The following is a 21,769-nucleotide window of genomic DNA, read 5'->3' as shown; positions in this document are numbered from 1 at the left end:
CAGCTCTCAAGATCTACTAGAAGAACCACAGTCACCAAGATTATCAAGAGATGTTCCAATGGGTGGAATATCAATGCCATATAGCCACAATATATCAGAAGCCTCTATACATAATACAATGTTAATTAGATCACATGGATTGGAAACTGGTCAATCACAGCTACCATTTGGATTCACCAGCATGCTGGCCAATCCACCCAGCCAATCAGAAGCTCCAAAGCACCACAGTAAAAGAATTACAGCCATATCAGCACACCAAACTCTTCAAGACCTAGACAACAAAAATAAGTCTGTTATTTCTTCTGAAAGTGACAAGAAAATATCCTGACATGAATAAGAAGAATCTGTTATAGCAGTACACTCTGGTACTTGCTGTTGCCATGATTTTGAACAGCAGCTTCTCCAAAAGATAAAGAGTACTAAAACATATTTGGAGTTGGAGCTTATTCACATTCTGGAGCAGTTAGAAAAGGTCTTTAGCAATAAGAAAGCTGATATCTATCTATACTATAACCATGCTAAACTAATGACTTCAAAACTTGGTTTACAGACTCACATACTTAATAGAGAGAAGCTTCTCAACCATTTAACTTATATTCATAGAAATCATCATAACATTGGCTCAGTCAAGACCAATAACAGCACCTATCTCTGGTTTTATTTAGTAAATAGACCAGCTAGAGCTGAAGATGCTTTAGGCATTTACAAATTCAAACATCAGCTAATTATCTCTCTGATTGCAAACATGAGAACATTTGACTTCAACCAATACACATAAATAACTGGAGTTAATAAGTTTACCACCAGCAATCTTCAGAAGAAATGGGAAACAACTGAGTCTGTTGTCATTCTCCAGCTAATGCACTGGTGGAACAATAAGTTACAAGATGCCACCACCACAGTACTCACCTGGGTCAACAGCAAATACAACATGTACTACCATCATCAGTGAATAATGGGAGGTTGTGACAATTACAGATGGTTGAGAACAATGTATCACAGTATTGGCCAACAACTTATGTGCCAGGACCCTGTGTACTACCTATGGATTCTTGACCTTAACTGCAGAAGAGCCCAGCAACTGTACAGAAATCTTGCCAGGAATGCATAACCACTTAGAGAATTAGTGGGAACTAGTTGAAGAACAAGGCTTATCCACTGATGGCTATGTTCACCATATTAAAGATACAATGTATACCAAGAACAACAAAAGAAAATTTAGTATTAGATGGACTGATATCATTTGCAAACCTGACAATATCCAAATTACAAGCCCTCTGCTACTTTATAGAGCTCATGGTCCATGCAAAAAGGTCTGACACACTATGCTACCCTGGTATGTGGTAATTCAAGAGAACCATGAATATCTAGAAGTCAATAAAGCTGGTACATGGTCCCAGCTCTTCACTGTATATAGAGATCTAGTTCCAGAGTCTTTATCTTCATCTGGCCATTCAAATCATTACATATTAGTTCCATATTGATTTCCTACTGCTATTCAATTACAAGACTTAGGAGCTATATTAGATGCTCTGGTAGAATAAATTAGGTGGGACAACCCCATGGTAATTGAGGAACTTGATATTCTCTTTGGCCCTGATGACAAAAAGGCTCAGAACTTCATTAATAACTGGTGTCTAAAGATCATGTGAATTGCTCTGAATATCATTGTCAAGACTTACTAAATTAAAAAGAAAGCTTTTAGTAATAAATTCTATTGACATTGTGTGCACAACAACATTAATCTAGTATTAGTTCAGCCTTCTTCTCCTTCTGAGAACTTGGTGGAAGAAGAGAATTATGATGATCACTATTAGAGATTGCTGCTATCACTCTTCTTATTCTTATTTTCTATGTTTTTTCTTACCAGACTGCTCATTACTATTTATTATTCTCTTATTTTACTAAATTGGTTTTATTTTATTTTATATGTTGTTTGTTGTCAGGGGACATCAATATTGAAGACCAGAAGAAAATGTAGTGAAGATTTCAGTATCTTATTAGAACAAAGATTGTTCCAGTTCAAGATGCAAACCATCTCAAAGCTACTATTCTTGAGCTATATAAACCATCTGTAGCCTTTGCATCTGGCTTATTATCTTCACACACTATGGCTCTTTTCTACACACTTGTTCCTTACTACTAGTTCAGTTATTAGTTAGAGAATATGAAGATTTCTTGTTTATGAAACTTACTACTGTTTTTTATTAGAGCTGTCTGTGTTAGTACAGAGCTCTTTAGTACTATTACTTCTTGCAAGCTTAGGCATCTGTTAGAACATATCTATCTCTACACTTACTACTCAACCATACCTTTACTATGTGGTGATTTTTCACCTTTCTTGTACTCTCACCATATCAACCAACTTGTCTACCTTGATGAGGCATCCCATCATACCCTGCTCCAATAGTAGTTAAAAATTTCTCTTATTGCTCTACTCAGTCTCTGCTGAAGAAATTGCACTATCTCCAGCTCTTATTTATTAGAGTGAATCACAAGATCTTCAGAATACATAGCTAGATGATTATAATAAAAGTAAATAAATCTACTTTGCAGCTTTAATAAATAGTTGAAGTAATAATAAATATAAACTGAAGTAGTTGAAATAAGTTTTCAATCAGTATACTAAGAAACAAGCTGGTTAAGAAAGACATCTGCTTTTACTAGATGGATATTTCTCTTATATAAATATGAAATTTATTAAATATACTGACTGTAAGAAGATTTTTTTTATAATTCTTCTACTGCATTCAACTCACTATTTACATTCTCTTAATATTGAAATTTTTAGATTACTAGACAAGACATATTTCAATAAGCTAGAAGCACTACTATATCAAGAAATAAGCTATACTTGAATAACAAAAAGAGATTTCTAAAGACTATTTACTATAACTTGAAAGAAGACTTTAATAGTTAAAAATATACTTACTAGCTTTGCAAAGACTGGAATTAATTCTCTGGATTTTTAACATCAACTACACTAATTTAAAACTGCTCAAGCCTCTACACTACTAGTTAAATCTTCTATTTCTAGTAATATGCACCAGCTCTGACAAGAGATCAAGAGTATACATCTCTAGCACAGCCTAAATTTGCAGAGTATTGGACAGATTATTCAAATCAGTAAACAGTTTGCTCTTTATAATAAACTACTGGAATATAAGAATCAGCAGCTAAGATTAACTCTAGTAATAAAGAAGCAATACTACAAGCAAGACAAGCTTCTAGACTTACTTAATAAAGATAACTCTAGTCAAGTATAGTTCTGATCTTCAATAAAAGTTCTTAAAACATATAAGTGCCTGAATAAAATAGAGACTGAAAAAGCTGATAAAATTACTTAAATACAAGAAACAAAACTTTAACAGAAGCTTTAAAAGAAGCAGACTACTAGAAATATTGAAAAAAGATAGATTAAACAGAAGAATACTTATAAAAAGATCTGAAAGTAACAAGAGATTGAAAAAATTAAACATACTAGATATAAAGAGATATAATATATTGCTTATAAGAAGAAGAAGACTTTATAACTAGCAGAGAAGAAAAAACAAACAGTTAAATATATTAATAAACATCAATAGTCAGAGCTTTAAGCATCAGCTTCAAAGTATTATCAGAAGAACTTCTCTACTAAAGAGTCTCATTACAGAGAGTCTATACAATCTTTTAAAAGAAAAAGTAAGAGCTCTATAAGTATTTCTAGTAAGACATTAGGCTTTCTAGTCAAGAAATCTACTGTTGATATTTCTTTAAATTCTTTTCTATTTACTCTCTGTATCTCTTGCTCTGGTTATAATATTAGGCTGTCCACCTATTTATTTTTCTAACTATACTAATTTCTATGCTTTAAAAAATACATTCATTTAATATTTAATAGCTATTTAATAATAAAGATCTGGTTGTTGAGATATTTAATAAATTCATTGCGTGGAGTATTTGGTGAAATTTAGCTTGTTTAGTGGTGTGGCTCATTTAGTGGTGAACTACCTTAACTGATGTGGAGACTAATGTTTCCAACCAACAACTTTTACAATCCAACTTTTGACCCAACAACTGCAATTTTAAAGTCCAACCTTCAATTTTCCAATCACAATAAAATAGTCAACAAATCTATAATTAAGCAAGCAATAAAGAATTTAAAATCTTTAAAAGCTTTAAATTATAAATATATTACTTTAAAATACAAAGTTAATAAACTATACTTACATTGGAGCAGGGAACTATAGGGTGCCTCATCAAAGTAGGTGAATCAGTGAATATGTTGAGAGAGTACAGGTAAGGTGTATATCAACAACATACTAGTGATAGTCAGAGGCTGCCATAGCTGCAAGTTTCTCTGAAAGTCACAGGCTTCAATTTGAAAGAATATATTTGCAATTCCTTCTGCAAGAATGATACTTTCATAATTCAAGACAGTCTCAATCTCTATAGATATCTCATACATCTTTAGGACTAGCTTTACAGTCAGTTGCAAACAATTACTAGAGATTGGTAATAAGGGTTTATTGGTGCTGACCAGGTAACACTTCTTTTAGTTAGGCTTTGCATACTCAGGACAATATAGGAGAGGATAAGGAGACTGTTTTTGAATAACTTTATTATACTGATTCTATCTTTGTCACTCTTCTTTTTGGGATAGTCTCTTACAAGGTGCCTTTTTTAGCCACACTCAAATCACTTCCCATGATAAAACTATATAAAAGAGTCTCCAGCTCCTCATGTGAAGATCTTGTAACAACTACCTATAATCTTACTGCTGGAAAAAGCAGATAAGATGCCCACAGAATAGACAGTTGACTTTGACATGAAGTTAACTTCAGTTTGTTGAATTGTACTAACAGATGTGGATAAAAAAAGTAGAAGCTTGTTATGTTAATATTGAGAATATTGACTTGAAGTGTATCCATAATCTTACAAATAAGAAGTGTGATGTTGATGGAGACAATGAGAATGACAGAGATAACAGAGATGATGGGGTTGATAAAGATGATAGAGATAATGGAGATGATGGAAAGAGCAATTCTTATCTTGAGAATACAGAGTGTGAGAAGGCCAGAAAATAATAATTGATGAGTAAAGCTTGCTACTCTAGCTGTACAGCATGAAATAATCATACTGTAGTGAGATTAATAGCATTGAAGAGTGTATATGAGATTCTGTATAATTGTGTTTTTCATGTCAGTAGTAGTGAATTATCTGGTTGCATCACTAGATTTGTTTTCTACAGCAAAGTTAAGAGCAGCATATTCATTGTCACCTCTGGTGTTAGCAGCAGCAGTGTGAAATGGGACATTAATGCATTTGATCCAAGCCTTACTTTTTTATTTTTCTCTTTTATTGTTTCTCTTGCGCATAATCGCATCCTTTTTGATGCATAAAGTCCTCTTTTGGAGATTTTTGCCTAGGAATGAAAGTGGGCAAGTCAGTGATTCCAGATGGTTGCTAACCTGTTGAATATTGCTCTCCAGAATGCCTTCATGGTGATTGTCCAACATTTGCTTGCGACATATGGAGCTATACATCAAGTATCAGACAAGTTCTATTTTCTGCTAATAGCTTCTAAATGCGACAGATTAAGTTTTTGAATCGGGACCAACTACATTTTTATACCCAGAGCGTATTTTCCTGGAGGGAGCGCTGATGCCTGGTCCACCAGCTCAGTACGAGTTACACTATTCTGTGAAAACGAAATCTTTGAGGGATGCGGGTAGGAATAGAGAGGTGATCAAGATGAACCGTACGTTTGGTAGAGATGACAACTGTGGTATTTTCGACTGAAACATTTTCTGTTCGTGAACTTTCACCGATGGGCGAGAGCTATTGATATTTGAAAATAATTCAGACTTGAAGATTCAAAGTGCCTACGATCGAGAGCCGCCTCGAGCATCTCTGTCTCTTTGCTGTCGATTCCATTCTCCACGAGGGAAATAGCAAGGGCATGCTCGAAACGGGGGCCTGCATCAGTCCAGCTATTCTGGTCCTGATAAATAATACCAATGTCAACCAGAATGCGGATCATGGCTTGATGATCTCGTCGCAGAATATCTCTAGCTTCGGACTCGATTTTAAGGAATAAATCTTCTGCGACTTCGTGCCGGCCAGATATCAGGTGGGCTTTTGCCAGTTGGATTGCACTCTGCAGGACATACATGGTTATATGCTCGTGCGCGTGCTCGAATATTTTCCAGAAGGCAGCTTCTGATCGTATAAGGGCTGCTGCGAGCCCTTCTTCATTCTTCTGCGCACGGCAATAGTCTATCACTGTCCGGTGGGCCTGGAGCGTCTCGGAGCCCAGTTCAAGTGGATATTTTTCACATCGTTCGATTAGGTCAAGAATCGACGGAGCTTCTCCTTCTTCGGTTTTGAAAACATCGGTAGAAGTACAGTAGTCTGAGTCTTGGTTGGACATCGGCAAACTACTCACAGTTTCCTCATCATGCTCTACCGACGGAATTCGCAGAGGATTGGCCATATTAGTGCCCGCCGTCGGATGACCATTATGCATAAAGTTAAAGTTATACGTGCGGGCCGCGGCTGAATTTTGATTTTGAACAACAAAATCATACCACTCAAATGCTCGCTGCAGGAATGCAACTGCATCTCTATCACGATTCCAGCTGTGATATAAATCGGCAACGCGCTGGATATGTGTCATTGTCTTGATGTGATTCATCCCCCAACGGTTGATATGTTGCTCACCCACTCTACTGAGAACGCTGTCAGCATCTCGCATTCGACACTGTTGGGCATAAAACGCGGCAAGTTGATAGGCCATGGCATTTGTATCATCGTGGGCTAGTGGGAGCAAGTTCTCTAGTCCCGCCAAAGCGTCTCGATATTTTCTTTCAGCGGCTCTGTATTCGCCTTGGCGAGCAAGTTCGTCTCCTGAACTACGCAGCGTTTCAATATCTGTTCGTGTGTGGTTCTGCCATCGGGTTGCAAGGGGGTGCATTCGAGTTGTCTGTGGCGTCTCGAATGGAGTTTGTCTTGCATCCTGGAGGTCCGATGGTGGGTTCATCGAACCATGACGGGATACGGCTCCGCTACAGGAAATTGGAGTCCGGTCGCGGGGCGATACTGTGCTATGTGGAGTGCAGTAAGTAATACCAATTGGCGTCGTCATATCTGTCCGCTGAACTATTAGCAGGGTTGCTATAATGAGGGAACAAGAACTAAAAGGACTGTGACTACCATGAGTAACTATCTCATGTCGCGGATTGCCAGATCGTTGAACGCGTTTTGATATTTGGCCTGACGACCACACCCGCTCTCCTAGCGTAAACTGCGTATCTAGTCCTATATCCCGCATTCGCTGTTTGTATTTCTGGAACATCCATAACGCCATTTCCTTTGGAAGATTCTTATACCATCCCCACTCTCTGAACTTTTCCTTGTACATCTTCTTTCTGACCAAGTCAAAAGTCAGTTTTATCTCACATTTACGCTGAGATCAATTCTGCTTATTCCAAATGACCGCAACTTACGATGGACGAAAGTTGTGAACTTCAGCCATGTATTTCATAGTTTCTTCAAGGGACTTGAGTTCTCCAATGTACAGCTCTTTTATCTGCGGCTTGTGGGAATTCCACGCCGCCTCGCTGGGCGATTCAAAACGGTCGTTCATGAACTGAGAGCTGGAGGCCAGGCCGTCATTGGCGACCGCCGGTAAATCAGATAATGGGGCTTCGGTCGCATCGAAAGGAATTGGTAGTCTGTGCTCATGCGATGCCGCATCGGCATCTCCATCTAAGCGGTATTGTTGATCGGCGAAGATTGCTTCAAGTTCGTTCATGGGAGTATTTCCCATGACCGATAAATCGCCTGGCTCATATGTGGCATAGTTAGTACTGGGTGGAGCTTGCAAGGAATGGCGAGCCGAATCCTCCGAAAACCCAAGGGGGGCCAAATCTGTTGTCAATACGTCCATGGGGGCATCAAGCCAGTTCCCGGACCAGTATGGCTCAAAATCCATCTGGAGGCCATTGGTATCTTGGGGTTCAGGGTATGAAGCCATTGCAACTCCTGACCAAAAGACTGAGGGTGATAGCTGATAGGACATATGAAATAGGAAGAGAAGAAATATATTCTGTAATGGCCGAGATCACCTTCGATTAGGCAGCCATTCTGTCAAAAGGCGTGAGAAGAGCAGAAGTTCATTTCGACGTCCTCGTTTTACGTGTCAAAAGAGGCGGCGAGTATTGACAAAGCTCGTTAAGCTGTTAGACGCCTACCACGAAGCCTGCCAGCCTCACGAAGATCGCTTCCGAATTTTTACATTTTCTTTAATGATAGGTCAGGGGCAAAAGTTCCTGGAAATTCCCAGAAGTCCAATCGAGCGGCCACAAAACCTTCGGCCGGGTTTAGAATTGTTAATGTGCGCCGTACCGGTATTTCAACGCCTTTGCAAAAATTCTCAAAAGTTCCCCAAGATACATTGCGCGAATGAGTCGAGCATCTGGCAAGGTGACCGCTATGGGTATATAACTGTCTCCTTGTACTGGTAGAAAGCTTGCAATTCTCTCCACTTAAATTCCGGGGCAACATCGGTTTGCAGGCCCCCCTTGGTTTACCAGTTCGAAGTCATCTGAGTCGCAAAACTGTTGCCAGGCCGAAATACATACCTGTCAAAGCTTTGTGGACTTACCTCGTCCAATCACACGTCCTAGAAAGCCAGGGATATGGGGAATAGAATGGAACACGTCAAGGTTCGCATAACTACCCTCTGCTAATGTGATAGGTCCAAGATGGGTTAATTTTGCTATGCGGTACTTCGTAGAGTCATGAAATGAGCAATGATCGCAACCGGCACGGTGACGCCAAACCTATTCAGCAAGACATCAATCCTGAAAATCGTGATGGTGACAACATGGAGCAGCTTCCTCCCGCTTTGGATCGTTGGTTGAGAGAATCTCGGCACGAACAACCTTACATCCCTTTTGCGGCAATGCGAAACACAGATGATAAGGGGAGTACTCCGTACACGCCCGCCGAGGAGGAAAGCCTAATAATTGGTGGATCATCTGAAACCCACGGTCTCAGCACCGAGTTAGTGACCGGCCGAAAGTCTACCTAGTCAGGATTGCAACCACATGAATGGAGCCATGGATGGAACGTCTTTCAGCCTTCCCACTGCTTTACCAAGTTAGATTTCTGCAAGCATACCTGTACTGTACTCCGTACGTGCGCAGACACACATACAAGAGTGCCGCACGCAAAGTTCCCAGTGGTAGCTTCAATCAGACTCTAGGTGGAAAACTAAGGAAGAATATTCCTAAATCCTACCCCACTGCCAGTGTATATAAAGCCCTGTGATGGCCCTCACTTGCGATAATGCTAAAATGGGCTTCCTAGGCCGCATCTATTTGTGGCCTCTTTTCATTGACATACTGAACCCTACGCTCTTCTTTTTGTATGCCTTCTAACATCGGCCGGTATACGTCACTCCAATGCCTAACATGCCAAATCAGCTTTGCGATGTGCTGAGTGCGACAATCCCACCAAGCCATGTTGGAAATCGACCTCAAGGACTGATTTGCGAGCTCAAGACATACGAAGCGCGTTATGTGGCTTCTGGTCAACGCAGACTCCTCCAAGTTAACAAGCAGAAGCGTGGACTGGATACTAACGAACTGGAGCGCGACCATGATTCCGCTTTGATCCTCACGCGATATTACACTTTCGATAAAGAACTTGATGTTACAGAGCTAGAGATCAGGTCGCCACACATGAAAGCTGCACTTCAAAAAGTCCTCATCGATTATCCCGGGATCAATCCACACGCTAATAAACTTGTGATCCGCGACCTTCCGAAATGCATTTTCCACTATCGCAAGGAGCTTCAGGAGTATGGGAAATCTCTTGAGGATGCTAATGCGAGAGAGCATATAAGCTTCTTACTTCAATACATGATTTCAACTCTAGGGAAGGAAATACGTAGCTATGCCGACTTTAGGGCTGCCCCGCCAGGCTCACATAGCCTAGAATTTTGCAACCTGTGGATGGTATTCCGCCCCGGTGATATCCTGTATCGGCAGTGTTTTGATTCACCCATTCAATGTTTCATGTTGAAGTCCATGGACAAGAAAAGGTCTACGACATGCCCTAATGTTAACTGTACCCATACGGAATGGTCGATTTCAGCATCATTCATAGACCGGGATGGGCAAAATCTTGGATACTGCATGATACAGACCACAATCAAACCATATAATGGTTACAAACGTCTTGAAGACCTGGAGATTTTTCCTTTGGAATATCATCGAGATTGCGAAGCTATCCGGGAGTCGCAGGTTGCAAGAGGGAAGAAGTTTGTCGGCTTACAGGGGGTCAACCATCGCCAATATACAGGCAATGCTATACAATTGTTCTCACCGGGGAAAACAGGACTTTTTGAAGACGGAAGATGTTTTGTAAGTGCCCTATCTATTTACCCCTCTCCTATGCCATCACTTAACAAATTTGCTTCAGATAAATAGCAGGATCATAACTGACAGCGGTACATTCGGTCTTGCTAAACCATCCCTAAAAACAAAGCTACAATTTCCAATGCTCGATCATCATCTGGGGCTTTCTGACGACGAATACTTAATATGCTCAGCATTTGTTCCTGGATTTTCCCTCGCTAACAAATTGTGGTGCTATTTCCGTGTTGATGCAATCGAAGATGTGAAATACAATTCCGAGGCATTTGAGTCCTTGCTTTTGCCAGCGTCTCAAAAGGAAATGATCCTTGCACTGGTCAAAGCACACGCAGACCCGAGGTTAACCTTCGACGATGTGATTGTAGGAAAAGGAAGAGGCTTCATTTGTCTGCTGCACGGTGCACCGGGTACTGGGAAAACCCTCACAGCAGGTAAGAGAGCAGTTCACACCATCCATCTCAAGTTATGGGAGGATAGCTAGCAGAGGAAGCGTCTCAACCGGTCTAATACTATGTTTTAGAAAGTGTTGCGGATTATACTAAGCGGCCTTTGTACACCATCAGCAGTGGTGAGTTAGGTGCAGAAAGCACGGTTGTGCACGCCAACCTATGTGCTGCACTTCACTTGGCCACGACCTGGAATGCTATAGTTCTTATTGACGAAGCAGATGTCTTCTTGGAACAACGGAGCCAAAGAGACCTTAAGCGGAACGGTCTTGTCTCAGGTATCTAACATCAGGGCCTTGAGGTCGTTCCAGAATGAAAAAAGAGAAAGAAAGCTAATGGGTCTTCATTGCATAGTTTTCCTCCGCATCCTCGAATACTACCGAGGTATAATGTTTCTCACCACAAACCGCATCAGTAGCTTCGATACAGCATTCAAATCTCGGATTCATATGTCAATAAAATATTACGGTTTAACACCTTCCTCACGACGCGATCTTTGGATGACTTTTGCGAAGAAAGCCTCATCATTATCAAATGACTCTGAAACACTGGCATGGATGGATGATCAGTATCTGGATATGTTGGGCGAGAAAGCTTTGAATGGCCGCGAGATTAAGAACCTAATGCAGACAGCTCATGCCATGGCTGTTAGTGAAGGCGCACCAATTGGGAGGAAATATGTTGACAAGGCGTTGAAAGTCCAAGAAGAGTTTGAGCATGACTTCACAGAAGATGGGTTCCCTGCCTCACATAAACGGCTAAGGGTAGAATAGTGTACAGGTGAAAAGGAAATTTATATTCACATCCTTTATTTCTGATTCAGCGGCCAGTCACCAACAACATGATGTAGAACAATGGAAATACTGTAAAGCTTCACTAATGGACTATTGCTCATGGAAATGACTTGGACTGCTTTAGATATCTAGTTTCCAGGCCTGAGAGGGTGAGCCAAACTGTTAGAGAATCCTTCACTCACATGACTCACTGTATGTACATAGGAGAAAAGGGGAGGATTTGTAAACCGTAGATCCACTAATGTATTCCACAACTGAGCGGGACAACCAAGCAAGCGGGACACCAAAATCACCATATAGTAATTGAATAGATTCCAACCCGAAATATATATGCTCAACAACGCCTAATTAAATTACACTAGGATTAGGGCATCTTGTTCTTCTATGCCTGTGAGAACCACAATTGCTGCATCTTGGTGGAGCCTGTGAGTGTGGTGCAGGCTCAGGAGCTACAAGATTGGGAGGTTGAATAACAGACTGTTCAACAGGCTCAGCAGGTGGAAGAATAAGATTCTGAGCTTCTTCTCTAGTTAGGCCTCCTTCATGTGGAATTGTTAGGAGAACCGGACATAGGTTATGTGGGTTTTCCCAGGATTTAGGGTACAAAAGAGCTAAGTAGATCTGATGCCTGCAACTGATGAGAGAGAGTCATGTATAGAATGTAGGAGTTCTTTAACTAGAAGAGTGAACACTAAGGTTTCCACAATCTATATGAATTATATGATTCTTATATATTCAGAGTTGGGGTCATATGAGTATTTCTGAATATTTAATATTGTCTGATACTTTATTGATTTAGATTTATTTATAACACTATCTTTTTCTTCATAGATCTCAGACTTTAAGATATAGAGCTACTGAAGTAGTTTTTGTATATTATTATTATAGCTTCTCTGTTATTAATAAAGTATTGTAGATTTTTGAATATGCAAGCTTCTGTATTTCTACTACTTGTCTATATAAATATCTTATATATATATTATTACTGGTTGTAGTAGACATTCTTTGTTGTAAAATATTAATTATTTTATTATAAAAGTTCAGTATTTTATCATATACTTATTTCTTTATTTATTTGCTTGTTGTTATGAATCTTGCAGCATAGCAGCTGGGGATACAGAATGATTGGATGAGACCTAACAAGGTGGAGTTACAGACCATTATGAAGAAACTTTAGAACAGGAAGTTATGTAACCAGCAATAGAACTGATAAGCTGACCAATCACACTGAGCACAATAGAACTAATCAGAGAACATAGCAAGCATACTGCAGTAGAATAGATAGAACAGCTTAGCAGGATTATCACTAGAAGTATCATGTATATAAGAACACTTATTACCAGAGATTTAATAGACATTCATTATAATCAATCTTCTTATCTATCTATCAGATATCTTTAAATCAGATACTTTCATATCTTGATTTCTTTTTATATTATTGAAGTCTTATAATACTGTGCAATTGTATCTGATTCTACTACTCTTGAGAAGGTACAATAGTCTTGCTCTGACTTTGATATATCTGCACAGAAATTCTTTGTCATCAGAGAAGACTGTTTACTTAATCAGAGTACTATTAGATTATTAATTACTACTCAATCTGTTGTTGCTCTCTTTAAGATCTTTAATATCTTTCAAAATCTTAAAAAACTCAGAAAGATTTCTATTTACATAATATATTAATGACTTCTAACTCAGAAGAGAATATATCTAAGATTTCAGAGATTGCATACAAAGAAAGAACTTTCTGTATTATATTAAAGTATAAAGATACAACCTCCATCTCATATCAAGATCTAACAGAATATAGAAACTATGTCTGCATTTAAGACACCAGTTATCAATACTCAAGATCTCATGAATAGAATCTTGCAGCTCAAACAGATTATCAAAAAGCTTGAAAAGCAGAACTGTGAATTAAAACATTATAACAAGTAGCTTAAGATCTAGATCTTGGCCATCTCATTCACCAGACAATAAGAAAAGAAAGATAAAGCTAAAGTTAACTTATCAGAACTTTTCAAGAGTAAACAAGAAAAATTATAAGCTTTCTTGAAACAACTGTGCATTTATATAAATATGAAAGACAATGAACTCAGTAATAATAAGAACAAGATAATAATAATAGTATTATATCTTTATAAAGTAGTATTTAATTAGTTCAACATCTATCTGTAGAATTACTACAAAAAAGACAAAGTTAATCAAGATAATAATATGCTTAAGATTATTAACAATTATAATATCTTTATTCAGATATTGAAAACCACTTTTAGAGAAGTTAAGAAATAAAATACAGCAGCCCAGCAGTTACATCATATATAACAAAAGATACTATTACAAGACTATACTATAAGATTTTAGCAAGTCTGCATCAACACTGATTAAAATGATAAAGTCTTAGCTGATACTTTCTATCAAGAACTATTTAATAAGATCAAAAACAAAATAGTATAATTAAAGAAATAATCACACATTCTAGTGAAAATAATTAAAGTAGCAGTCAGAATTGGAAATTAACTTTATAAATAAAAGATAGAAAGACAAGAAAAGGTATTATAAAAGCAATCCAGTTTATTAAACTATACTGAAGGTTGAGGCTGGAGCAAATATATACAACTAAACTCTTATAAACACACACCCATAGAGCTGGATGCAATAAAAGTTGACATGCTTGATGAGAAGAAAAAAGAGTGGAGAAAGAAAGAAAAATTATACTTTTATTATACTAAGTCTGGATATCAAGCAAAGCAATACAGAACAAAGAAAGCAGATTAAAAAGATAAGAAATTCAGAATAATCTTCAAAGAAAATGAAGAAAACTCTGAAGTCTAGTTGTAAGGATTTGCTGCAAACCCCTTACACAGACAAACAGCACCTGTGAGAGCCAGAGGGCTCAGCTCACAAGCTGCTGGAAGTTGCATGCATTCTTGTGAGGCACTAAGTCATGTGCTCACAAGCACACATAAAAGGCTGTCACTGTATGAACCCCTTGCTGGGAGTCAGTGGCAATCTTGTTTACAAGTTGTACATAGTTGCCAGAATACAGACCTTTTACCTCATGTACTCTTTTTCCATGTATATTTCTTCTAGAGATTTATTGTCATGCTGATCCACACATACAATCCTCACACTAGTAATATCTTCAAGCAATAACTCAGAAAGAGTGAACTGAAGAAGAACTTCAACAGCAGTTCAGAAAGATATTTAAAGAACAAGTTATAAAAGTCTATCTGAAGCTACTTCAGCAACAGAAAGGTAAATCAAAATGCCAAAACAAGCTGAATAGCAAGAAATGAAAGTTATGTAAAGAATTACATGTGAGAACAAGAAGTAAATCAAGTAATAATTGGGGAATTTAATTACTTGACTGCAAATTACTACTACAAACAGAAAATGAATGAAATTCAGAACTCAAAGCACAAGAAACATGCTTAATACTCAATCTACAGATATTCATATAAGCTTCACTAAAGATAACAAGAAGAGTTTGAATGATAGATACAGATTACAGAAGACTTCATATATCATAAAGACTATAATTATGATATTAAAAATTGCCAGTATTGCAGATGCAACACTAAGAAAGAAGAATAAGAAATACCAGATCTACAGAATATCTCATGCACAGAACATCCAGATCACACCAGAATTTATTAAAGCTTTTGCTACAACAATAATTACTTTATTCATAAAGATGAAAAGAATGATAAATACTATCTACAATCACTAAAGAAGCTGCAAGCAACTCAGAAACAAGATGTTATGTATAACTGTTTCCAACAGGGAACCTCTCTAGGTCCTTTGGGATCTTGAGAGTATCAAAGAGCTTAAAGAGGGCAACAACAGATTGGAGATAGTGATCAATAATCTAATGGTGCTTCAGTTGAGTGGGCAGTCTTGCTCTGATGATAAAAGGTTTCCATACAGGTATATCAGAGTCTGTGAGGATCATACGTGTGGATCAGCGTGACAATGAATCTCTAGGAGGAATATACATGGAAAAAGAGTACGCGAGGTAAAAGGTCTGTATTCTGGCAACTATGTATGACTTGTAAACAAGATTGCCACTGGCTCTCAGCAAGAGGTTCGCGCAGTGACAGCCTTTTATGTGTGCTCGCGAGCACATGACTTAGTGCCTTGCAAGGACACATGCAACTCCCAGCAGCTCACAAGCTGAGGCCTCTGGCCCTCACAGGTGCTGTTCATCCATGTAAGGGGTTTGCAGCAAATCCTTACAGATTCCCCCCCCTTGTAAGCCTTGGTCCCTCAAGATGGCTGTCTCATTAAAAACCTTCATGAGTAGAAAAACAAAAAACCTCTTGGAAAAAATAAAAATTTCCTCATAAGGAAAAGAGTACAGTCTTACTAGAGATGTGATATCAACACAACTCTAATAACACAACAGAACCCAATAATACAATAATGTGTAGAGAGTCTCTATTGTTCTTGCTAGCCCTGTGTCACTATTAGATAATGAATACTAGCTTAAGAGAGAGCTTTCTCTTGCTTTCTCTTTCTCTTCTTTTCTTCTCTTCCTTCTCTAGTCTATATCATCTTTACAAAGATAAGTGAACCCTTCAAGCACTGCTTCACATGGGAGGCAGGCTTGTGGGAGATCTCTGATGTTCTGGAAGAAAAATGGCTTCACTTCAATGTTCTGTATGATTAGCTGAAAGACCACAAGCTGGTGAGTTCACTCCTGATTGTGTCTTTGCTTTGTGTGGCCATTTGGTTTTGTCTTTGTGTGGGGTTTGGTTCACAGAGAGACTGATGCTTGCTAGCAGTTGCTGCCAGTATACAGTTCTCTCTCTCTCTTTCTTGTGACTTGTCTCTGCTTTTCTCTCTCAGAAGAACTCCCACTCCCTCTTTCACAGATGAGATTGGATCTTTAGTGAGTAGTTATAAGAAGTTTGGGAAGTGTTTGTAACTGATAGTTCTAGAATGTTGTTGTTTTCTCTCCCCCCTCTTTATCAGTTGTCACCACTTCTTCTGTGCCAGCTCAAGCTGTAAGTGCTTCTCACAAGCTGACATTGGTTCATATACTGATGGAGTTAGAGTTCTGCCACTCTGTCTCCTCTCTCTGTGGTTGTTGCTCCAGCCCCAGCCAGAAATATGAGTATTCTCTATCACATTTCAGTTCACAGCTAATCTTCTTTAGATTGTTGTTGTTGTTCCCCCTGCACCAGCAGGATTTGTGGGTGCCATGATCCTGTGGGGTGCTTGGAACTACCCAGCACCCCCCCCACAAGACCAACAATAGTGGTCCCAGATCACCTTCACTCAAATGCTGCCAGCTGCTACTTTTGCTGGTGCATCACAAGCCAATCTGGTAGTCCTCTCAGATCTTTCCCCCCACACAGAGGCACAAGCTTTGTCTGTCTGTAAAAGAGCATGATGTTGTGAGTCTATTCAAAGACTCATGCTTATTGCTGGTTTGAATAATCCAAATCAGTTGGCTGTCTGTGCCCAGCTCTGCAAGGGTATTCTCATGACTAGAGCTGGGGCCCAGCCATCACCAGAACAGAAGTGCTCTGCCTGCAAGAGAGCACAGCAGAGTTATAATAATATAGTCTTTGCAGAGTGCATCTCTGTAGGCTTGGGTTAAAAATGTAACAACTGTCTATACTGTGGGCACCTTGCTTGCTCTTTCCAGCAGTGAGGTTATAGGTAGTTATTACAGGTCTTTGCAGGAGGAGCTGAAGGCTCTAATTATATAGTCTTAGTTTAGTTTTTTTTTTTTTTTGTTTTGAAATCAATTGAATTCAGTTCAGTTTGACTATGTCTTTTCTCTCCCTAATTCATTTTCTAGTTCCACTACCTCCATTCATCTCTTTTGCAAACCAGGCTTGTCCAGGTTCTTACTATGGAATTATTGGAGTAGCTTTCTCAGTAGACAGACATTGCTTGTGAGAACCCATGTCTTGTTCTTCTCATCATCATATTCTTTCCAATGTACTCTGTACCACAGCTTGTGACTCTCTCTCTTCAAGTCAATTATCTCACAGACCTGGTACTTCTTTTCATTCTCATCCATCTCATGAACTTCATGATGAGATGAGCTATCAATTCCTTCACAGGTCTTGTGTTTGTGGAGCAGAGATACATGGAAGATATCATAAGTTTACAGACCTGGAGGCAGTTCCAGTCTGTAGGCTTGTGAGCCTATCTTCTCCATAATTCTACAAGGCCCATGCCTCAACAAATCCAGTTTTTTGTTAGGCCATGCAGTCTTGATATTGTGAAGATCAAGCCACATCTTGTCTTCTACCTGAAAGGCCTTTACAGTATGCTTCTGGTTGTAGTACTTCTTCTGATAGGCTTGTGCCTTCACAAGTAATTTCTTGACCTCTTTGCAGAGCAATCTCATTGTCTCTGCCTGATTTCTTAAATTCTTGCACACATAGCCATACTTATCAGGGTTCAAGAATTCCATTTGTGAATTCAGTCTATATGTCAGCTGGAAAGGTGATTTCTGTGTGGAAGTCTGTTGTGAGTTATTATACACAAACTCAGCTATTGACAACCACATCACCTAGTCATTCTGATCATAATTAACATAGCTTCACAGATACTGCTCCAGCACACTATTCAGTCTCTCAGTCTGACCATCAGTTTGCAGATGGAATGCCATGCTTATTGCTCTCACAATCTTCAAGATGTGAGTCAAATCACCCCAAAATTCACTTGTGAACAGAGATCCTCAATCTGTTACTATACTTACAGATAATCCATGCAATCTCACTATCTTGTGAATAAAGAGATGGACCAATTCCTCTGATGTCAGTTTCTTTGTTGTAGGAATAAAGTGAGCCATCTTTGTGAACTGGTTCACTACAACCAGAATACAGTCAAACTGCACCTTCTCAAAATTTAGGCTTGCAGGGAGATCTGTAATAACATCCATGCTAATGGATTCCCAAGAGTAATTTGGGATTGGTAAGAGTGATAGTTCTCCTTAAGACTTCCCATGAACTCTTCTTGAGCCCTGACAGACCCCACAGGCTTTGCAACACTCCTTCACCAGTTCTCTCATTCTTGGCCAAAAGTATTTGCAAGCTATAAGCTCATACATTCTTGCTGTAGCAAAATGCCCTGTGAGAGATAGGTCATGATGATGCCTAATCAGCTCTATTCACAGAGTCTTATTCTGAGAGATGTACACACAACTATCTCTATAGAGAATACTCTTCTTCTCTTTCCACATCACAAATTTCTTTGTGCCTGTCTTAATGCCTTCATGGACCTCAGCTGCATAGTCATCACTTTGCAGTAGATTTGGCAGTAATGCCAACAAATTGGAGCTGCTCTTTTCATAAGAATTCTTCTCACAAACCAGGTCTTTGGCCTTCTGGACCTGCATTGCAATCTTCTTCACTTTGCACATGCCTCCCAAGACAATCTTTGCAAGTAGTTTCTTGGTCTCAGTCTGAAGCTTTACAGAGATGAGTTGCACATTCTCATCTTCTCTCTTCTCTCTCTGATTGGAAGAAACTTGAGCTGTCAGTTTCAACTTTTCTGTGGTCTCTTGCTTCTTCACAAGCATTACTCTTAGTTGGTTTGCAGTCTTATGATTCTTCTTATTATCTAGACCAGTCTTCTTGACATAGTCAGGTCTTTGCAAGGGTCCATCTGCTGGGTTCTTAGTTTCTTTCACATGGTCAACTGTGAACCAAAAGACTGTCAGTCTTTGCACCCAGTGGACCTGTCTTCATGAGAGGTCTTGAGCAGTCTGGAAGTAGCACAGGCTATCATGATCTGTAAGAACTTGAACTGGTGTTCACAAGTCTTCCAACCAGCAGCACCAATATCTAAATAACTCCACAATCACAAGCAGTTCCTGATTATGAATGTCATAGTTCATCTCTGCAGATTGCATCTTCCGCAAATAAAATCCAACTGGAACCCAGATGCCATTCTTTACCAGCTGTGATAGAATACCACACACTGCAAAGCCAGATGCATCTGTTTTCAATCTGATCTTCTGTTCCATATCAAAATAGTGAAGCATAACAGCTTCTGTAAATGCTCTTTTCAGACTTATGAAGACTTTATAACCTTCCTCAGTCATGAAAGTGTTGGCTTCTCTCCTTATCTCTCTTCATATGCATCTGCTTAGCTTTGCTTCTCCTCCCTTTAGGAGAGCAGTCAGACCACAGGCTATCTTAGAGAATCTTGGAATGAAGTGCCTGTAAAAGTTTGCAAATTCTAAGAAGACCTGAATCTCTTTCTTACTGGTTGGCTCTGGTCAGTCAAGAATAGTGTCCACACAGCTCTTCTCCATAAGAACACTCTCTGGTGTTATGACATACCCAAGGTAGTCAATCTCGCGAGCATTGAACTTGCACTTTGCCAGCTTGCAATAAAGGCCTGTATTCTTAAGTACCTTAAGTACTAATTTCACATGCTGCTCATGGTCCTCCTCACAAGCCAAGTACACAACCACATCATCAAGATAGGCCACCACAAACACATCCAGATATTTGCTAAGTGTCTTTGTGATATATGATTGGAAAGCTGCTGGTGTGTTCACAAGTCCAAAAAGCACTACCAAGTACTCAAATAGCCCCTGTGGAGTTCAAAATGCAGTCTTTCACTCATCCCCTTCACAAATCCTCAGTCTATGGTAGGTGTTCTTGACATTCAACTGAGTGAATATTGCAGCTCCCACAAGCTTATACAACACATCTTCAATCAGTAGTAGAAGATATCTATTCTTAACTGTTTTTGAATTCAGGTCACAATAGTCCACACACATTCTTAGTCCATCATTCTTCTTGAATATGAACAGAATGGGTGCTCCTGCAGATGACTTGAAAGACCAGATGAACCCATGGGTTAGAGCACTGCTCAGATATTCATAAAGAGTCTCTTGCTCAGCTTGCAAAAGTCTGTATATTCTTCCAAATTCTGGCTGCTTCTCTGATTCAAGATCTATAACCAAATCATCTTCACAGTGTGGTGGCAGCTCTCAAGCTCTCTTGTCACTAAACACTTCTGTGAGTTCACAGTAGGCTTCTGGTATCTGAAGATCTAGGTCTGCTGTCACCACCTGTTCTGATTCATGAAGGGTCATCATATAGATGGGCTTTCCTTCTTTTACAAGCTCTGAGAGATTAACTGGTTTAATCTTTGTGAGTGGGTCACAACACACAGTTTGGAACTCTAGTCTTAGTTTCTTGAAACACATCTTGGGATTGTGTTGCTGCAGCCAGCTCAAACCCACTAGTATCTCATCTCTTATATTCACAACCATCACTTGTTTATGGAACAACTGCCAGTTTCCCTGAGAGTCACAGGCTTTAAAGAATATATTTGCAATTCCTTCCACAAGAGTGACATTCTCATGATCCATAGCAGTTTCAATCTCTATAGGCATCTTGTGCATCTCTAGATCTAGCTTTGCAGCCAATCATGAACTAATCACTAGAGATTGACAGCCTGAATCTATTAGTGCTGACCAGATAATACTTCTGTCAGTTGGGCTTCACATGCCTAGAACAATAGAGAGGAGAGCAAGAAGACTGTTCTTGGACAACTTCATTATATTGATTCTATCTACTCATGGCCTCCTAACTTCCTATTCACTACTCTTCTTCTTCTTGAGACAGTCTTTCATGAGATGGCTCTTTTGGTCACACTCAAAGCACCTTCCATTCTTTTTCAAGACTTCACAATTCTTAGTAAGGTCCTTCCCCATCTTCTGAGCAGGCCTCTGGGGTTGACTTCTCTTATTTATTTACAGTCTTGAGTCATTGATCTTCATACCTCCACAAGCACTTTCAACTGGATTGGTAGACTTTGTGTGTGAGGCATTCTTCACATAGGCTACTGACACACTTGGTTGAAGCCAGGTGGCCAGTGCTACTATGTTATCAATGTTATCTGGTATCTCCAGCTGTTCATTCAGTTTGGTTCATATGAGCTTATCCAAGCCCCATATAAACAGGTTCTTCTTTATTTTCATGAAATCTTCAAATTCTTTGCCAATCTCTGTTGTGAGCTCTAGGAATCATTGGCAATAGACATAATCAATTTCATCCAAACTTTTGCAAAGGCCAAAGATTGCTCACCAAGAGTTTCACATGTGGTTTGCTGGGTCTTC

General features: G+C 39.2%; 3 protein-coding genes across 3 annotated transcripts; 2 read left to right on the top strand and 1 right to left on the bottom strand.

Annotated features, from left to right (window-relative positions):
* Positions 1-5,569: 5,569 nt before the first annotated feature.
* Positions 5,570-7,955, bottom strand: D8B26_004903 (uncharacterized protein). Its single transcript, XM_066124634.1, has one exon. It carries the CDS (start codon positions 7,400-7,402, stop codon positions 5,804-5,806), a length of 1,599 nt encoding a protein of 532 aa, XP_065980715.1. The 5' UTR covers positions 7,403-7,955; the 3' UTR covers positions 5,570-5,803.
* Positions 7,956-8,487: 532 nt separating this feature from the next.
* D8B26_004902 (uncharacterized protein) lies at positions 8,488-9,157 on the top strand. The gene is made up of 2 exons (XM_066124633.1): positions 8,488-8,708; positions 8,780-9,157. Exons 1-2 carry the CDS (start codon positions 8,682-8,684, stop codon positions 9,074-9,076), a joined length of 324 nt encoding a protein of 107 aa, XP_065980714.1. The 5' UTR covers positions 8,488-8,681; the 3' UTR covers positions 9,077-9,157.
* Positions 9,158-9,343: 186 nt separating this feature from the next.
* On the top strand, positions 9,344-11,747 carry D8B26_004901 (uncharacterized protein). The gene is made up of 4 exons (XM_003070642.2): positions 9,344-10,412; positions 10,471-10,855; positions 10,945-11,148; positions 11,225-11,747. Exons 1-4 carry the CDS (start codon positions 9,450-9,452, stop codon positions 11,641-11,643), a joined length of 1,971 nt encoding a protein of 656 aa, XP_003070688.2. The 5' UTR covers positions 9,344-9,449; the 3' UTR covers positions 11,644-11,747.
* The last annotated feature ends 10,022 nt before the right edge of the window (positions 11,748-21,769 follow it).

This window comes from Coccidioides posadasii, chromosome 2 (assembly GCF_018416015.2).
Source record: "Coccidioides posadasii str. Silveira chromosome 2, complete sequence".
Taxonomy (NCBI): Eukaryota; Fungi; Ascomycota; class Eurotiomycetes; order Onygenales; family Onygenaceae; genus Coccidioides; species Coccidioides posadasii.
Note: the sequence above shows the minus strand (reverse complement) of the source record. Positions and strands in the feature narration are given on the sequence as shown.

Excerpts from the sequence above, each read along its gene's own strand:
- D8B26_004903 (XM_066124634.1), bottom strand. The coding sequence starts at position 7,402 with ATGTACAAGGAAAAGTTCAGAGAGTGGGGATGGTATAAGAATCTTCCA.
- D8B26_004902 (XM_066124633.1), top strand. The coding sequence starts at position 8,682 with ATGGGGAATAGAATGGAACACGTCAAG. Across the intron at positions 8,709-8,779 it reads ATAGAATGGAACACGTCAAG|AGTCATGAAATGAGCAATGA; the intron begins GTTCGCATAACT and ends GGTACTTCGTAG.
- D8B26_004901 (XM_003070642.2), top strand. The coding sequence starts at position 9,450 with ATGCCTAACATGCCAAATCAGCTTTGCGATGTGCTGAGTGCGACAATC. Across the intron at positions 10,413-10,470 it reads TTGAAGACGGAAGATGTTTT|ATAAATAGCAGGATCATAAC; the intron begins GTAAGTGCCCTA and ends AATTTGCTTCAG. Across the intron at positions 10,856-10,944 it reads TGGGAAAACCCTCACAGCAG|AAAGTGTTGCGGATTATACT; the intron begins GTAAGAGAGCAG and ends ACTATGTTTTAG.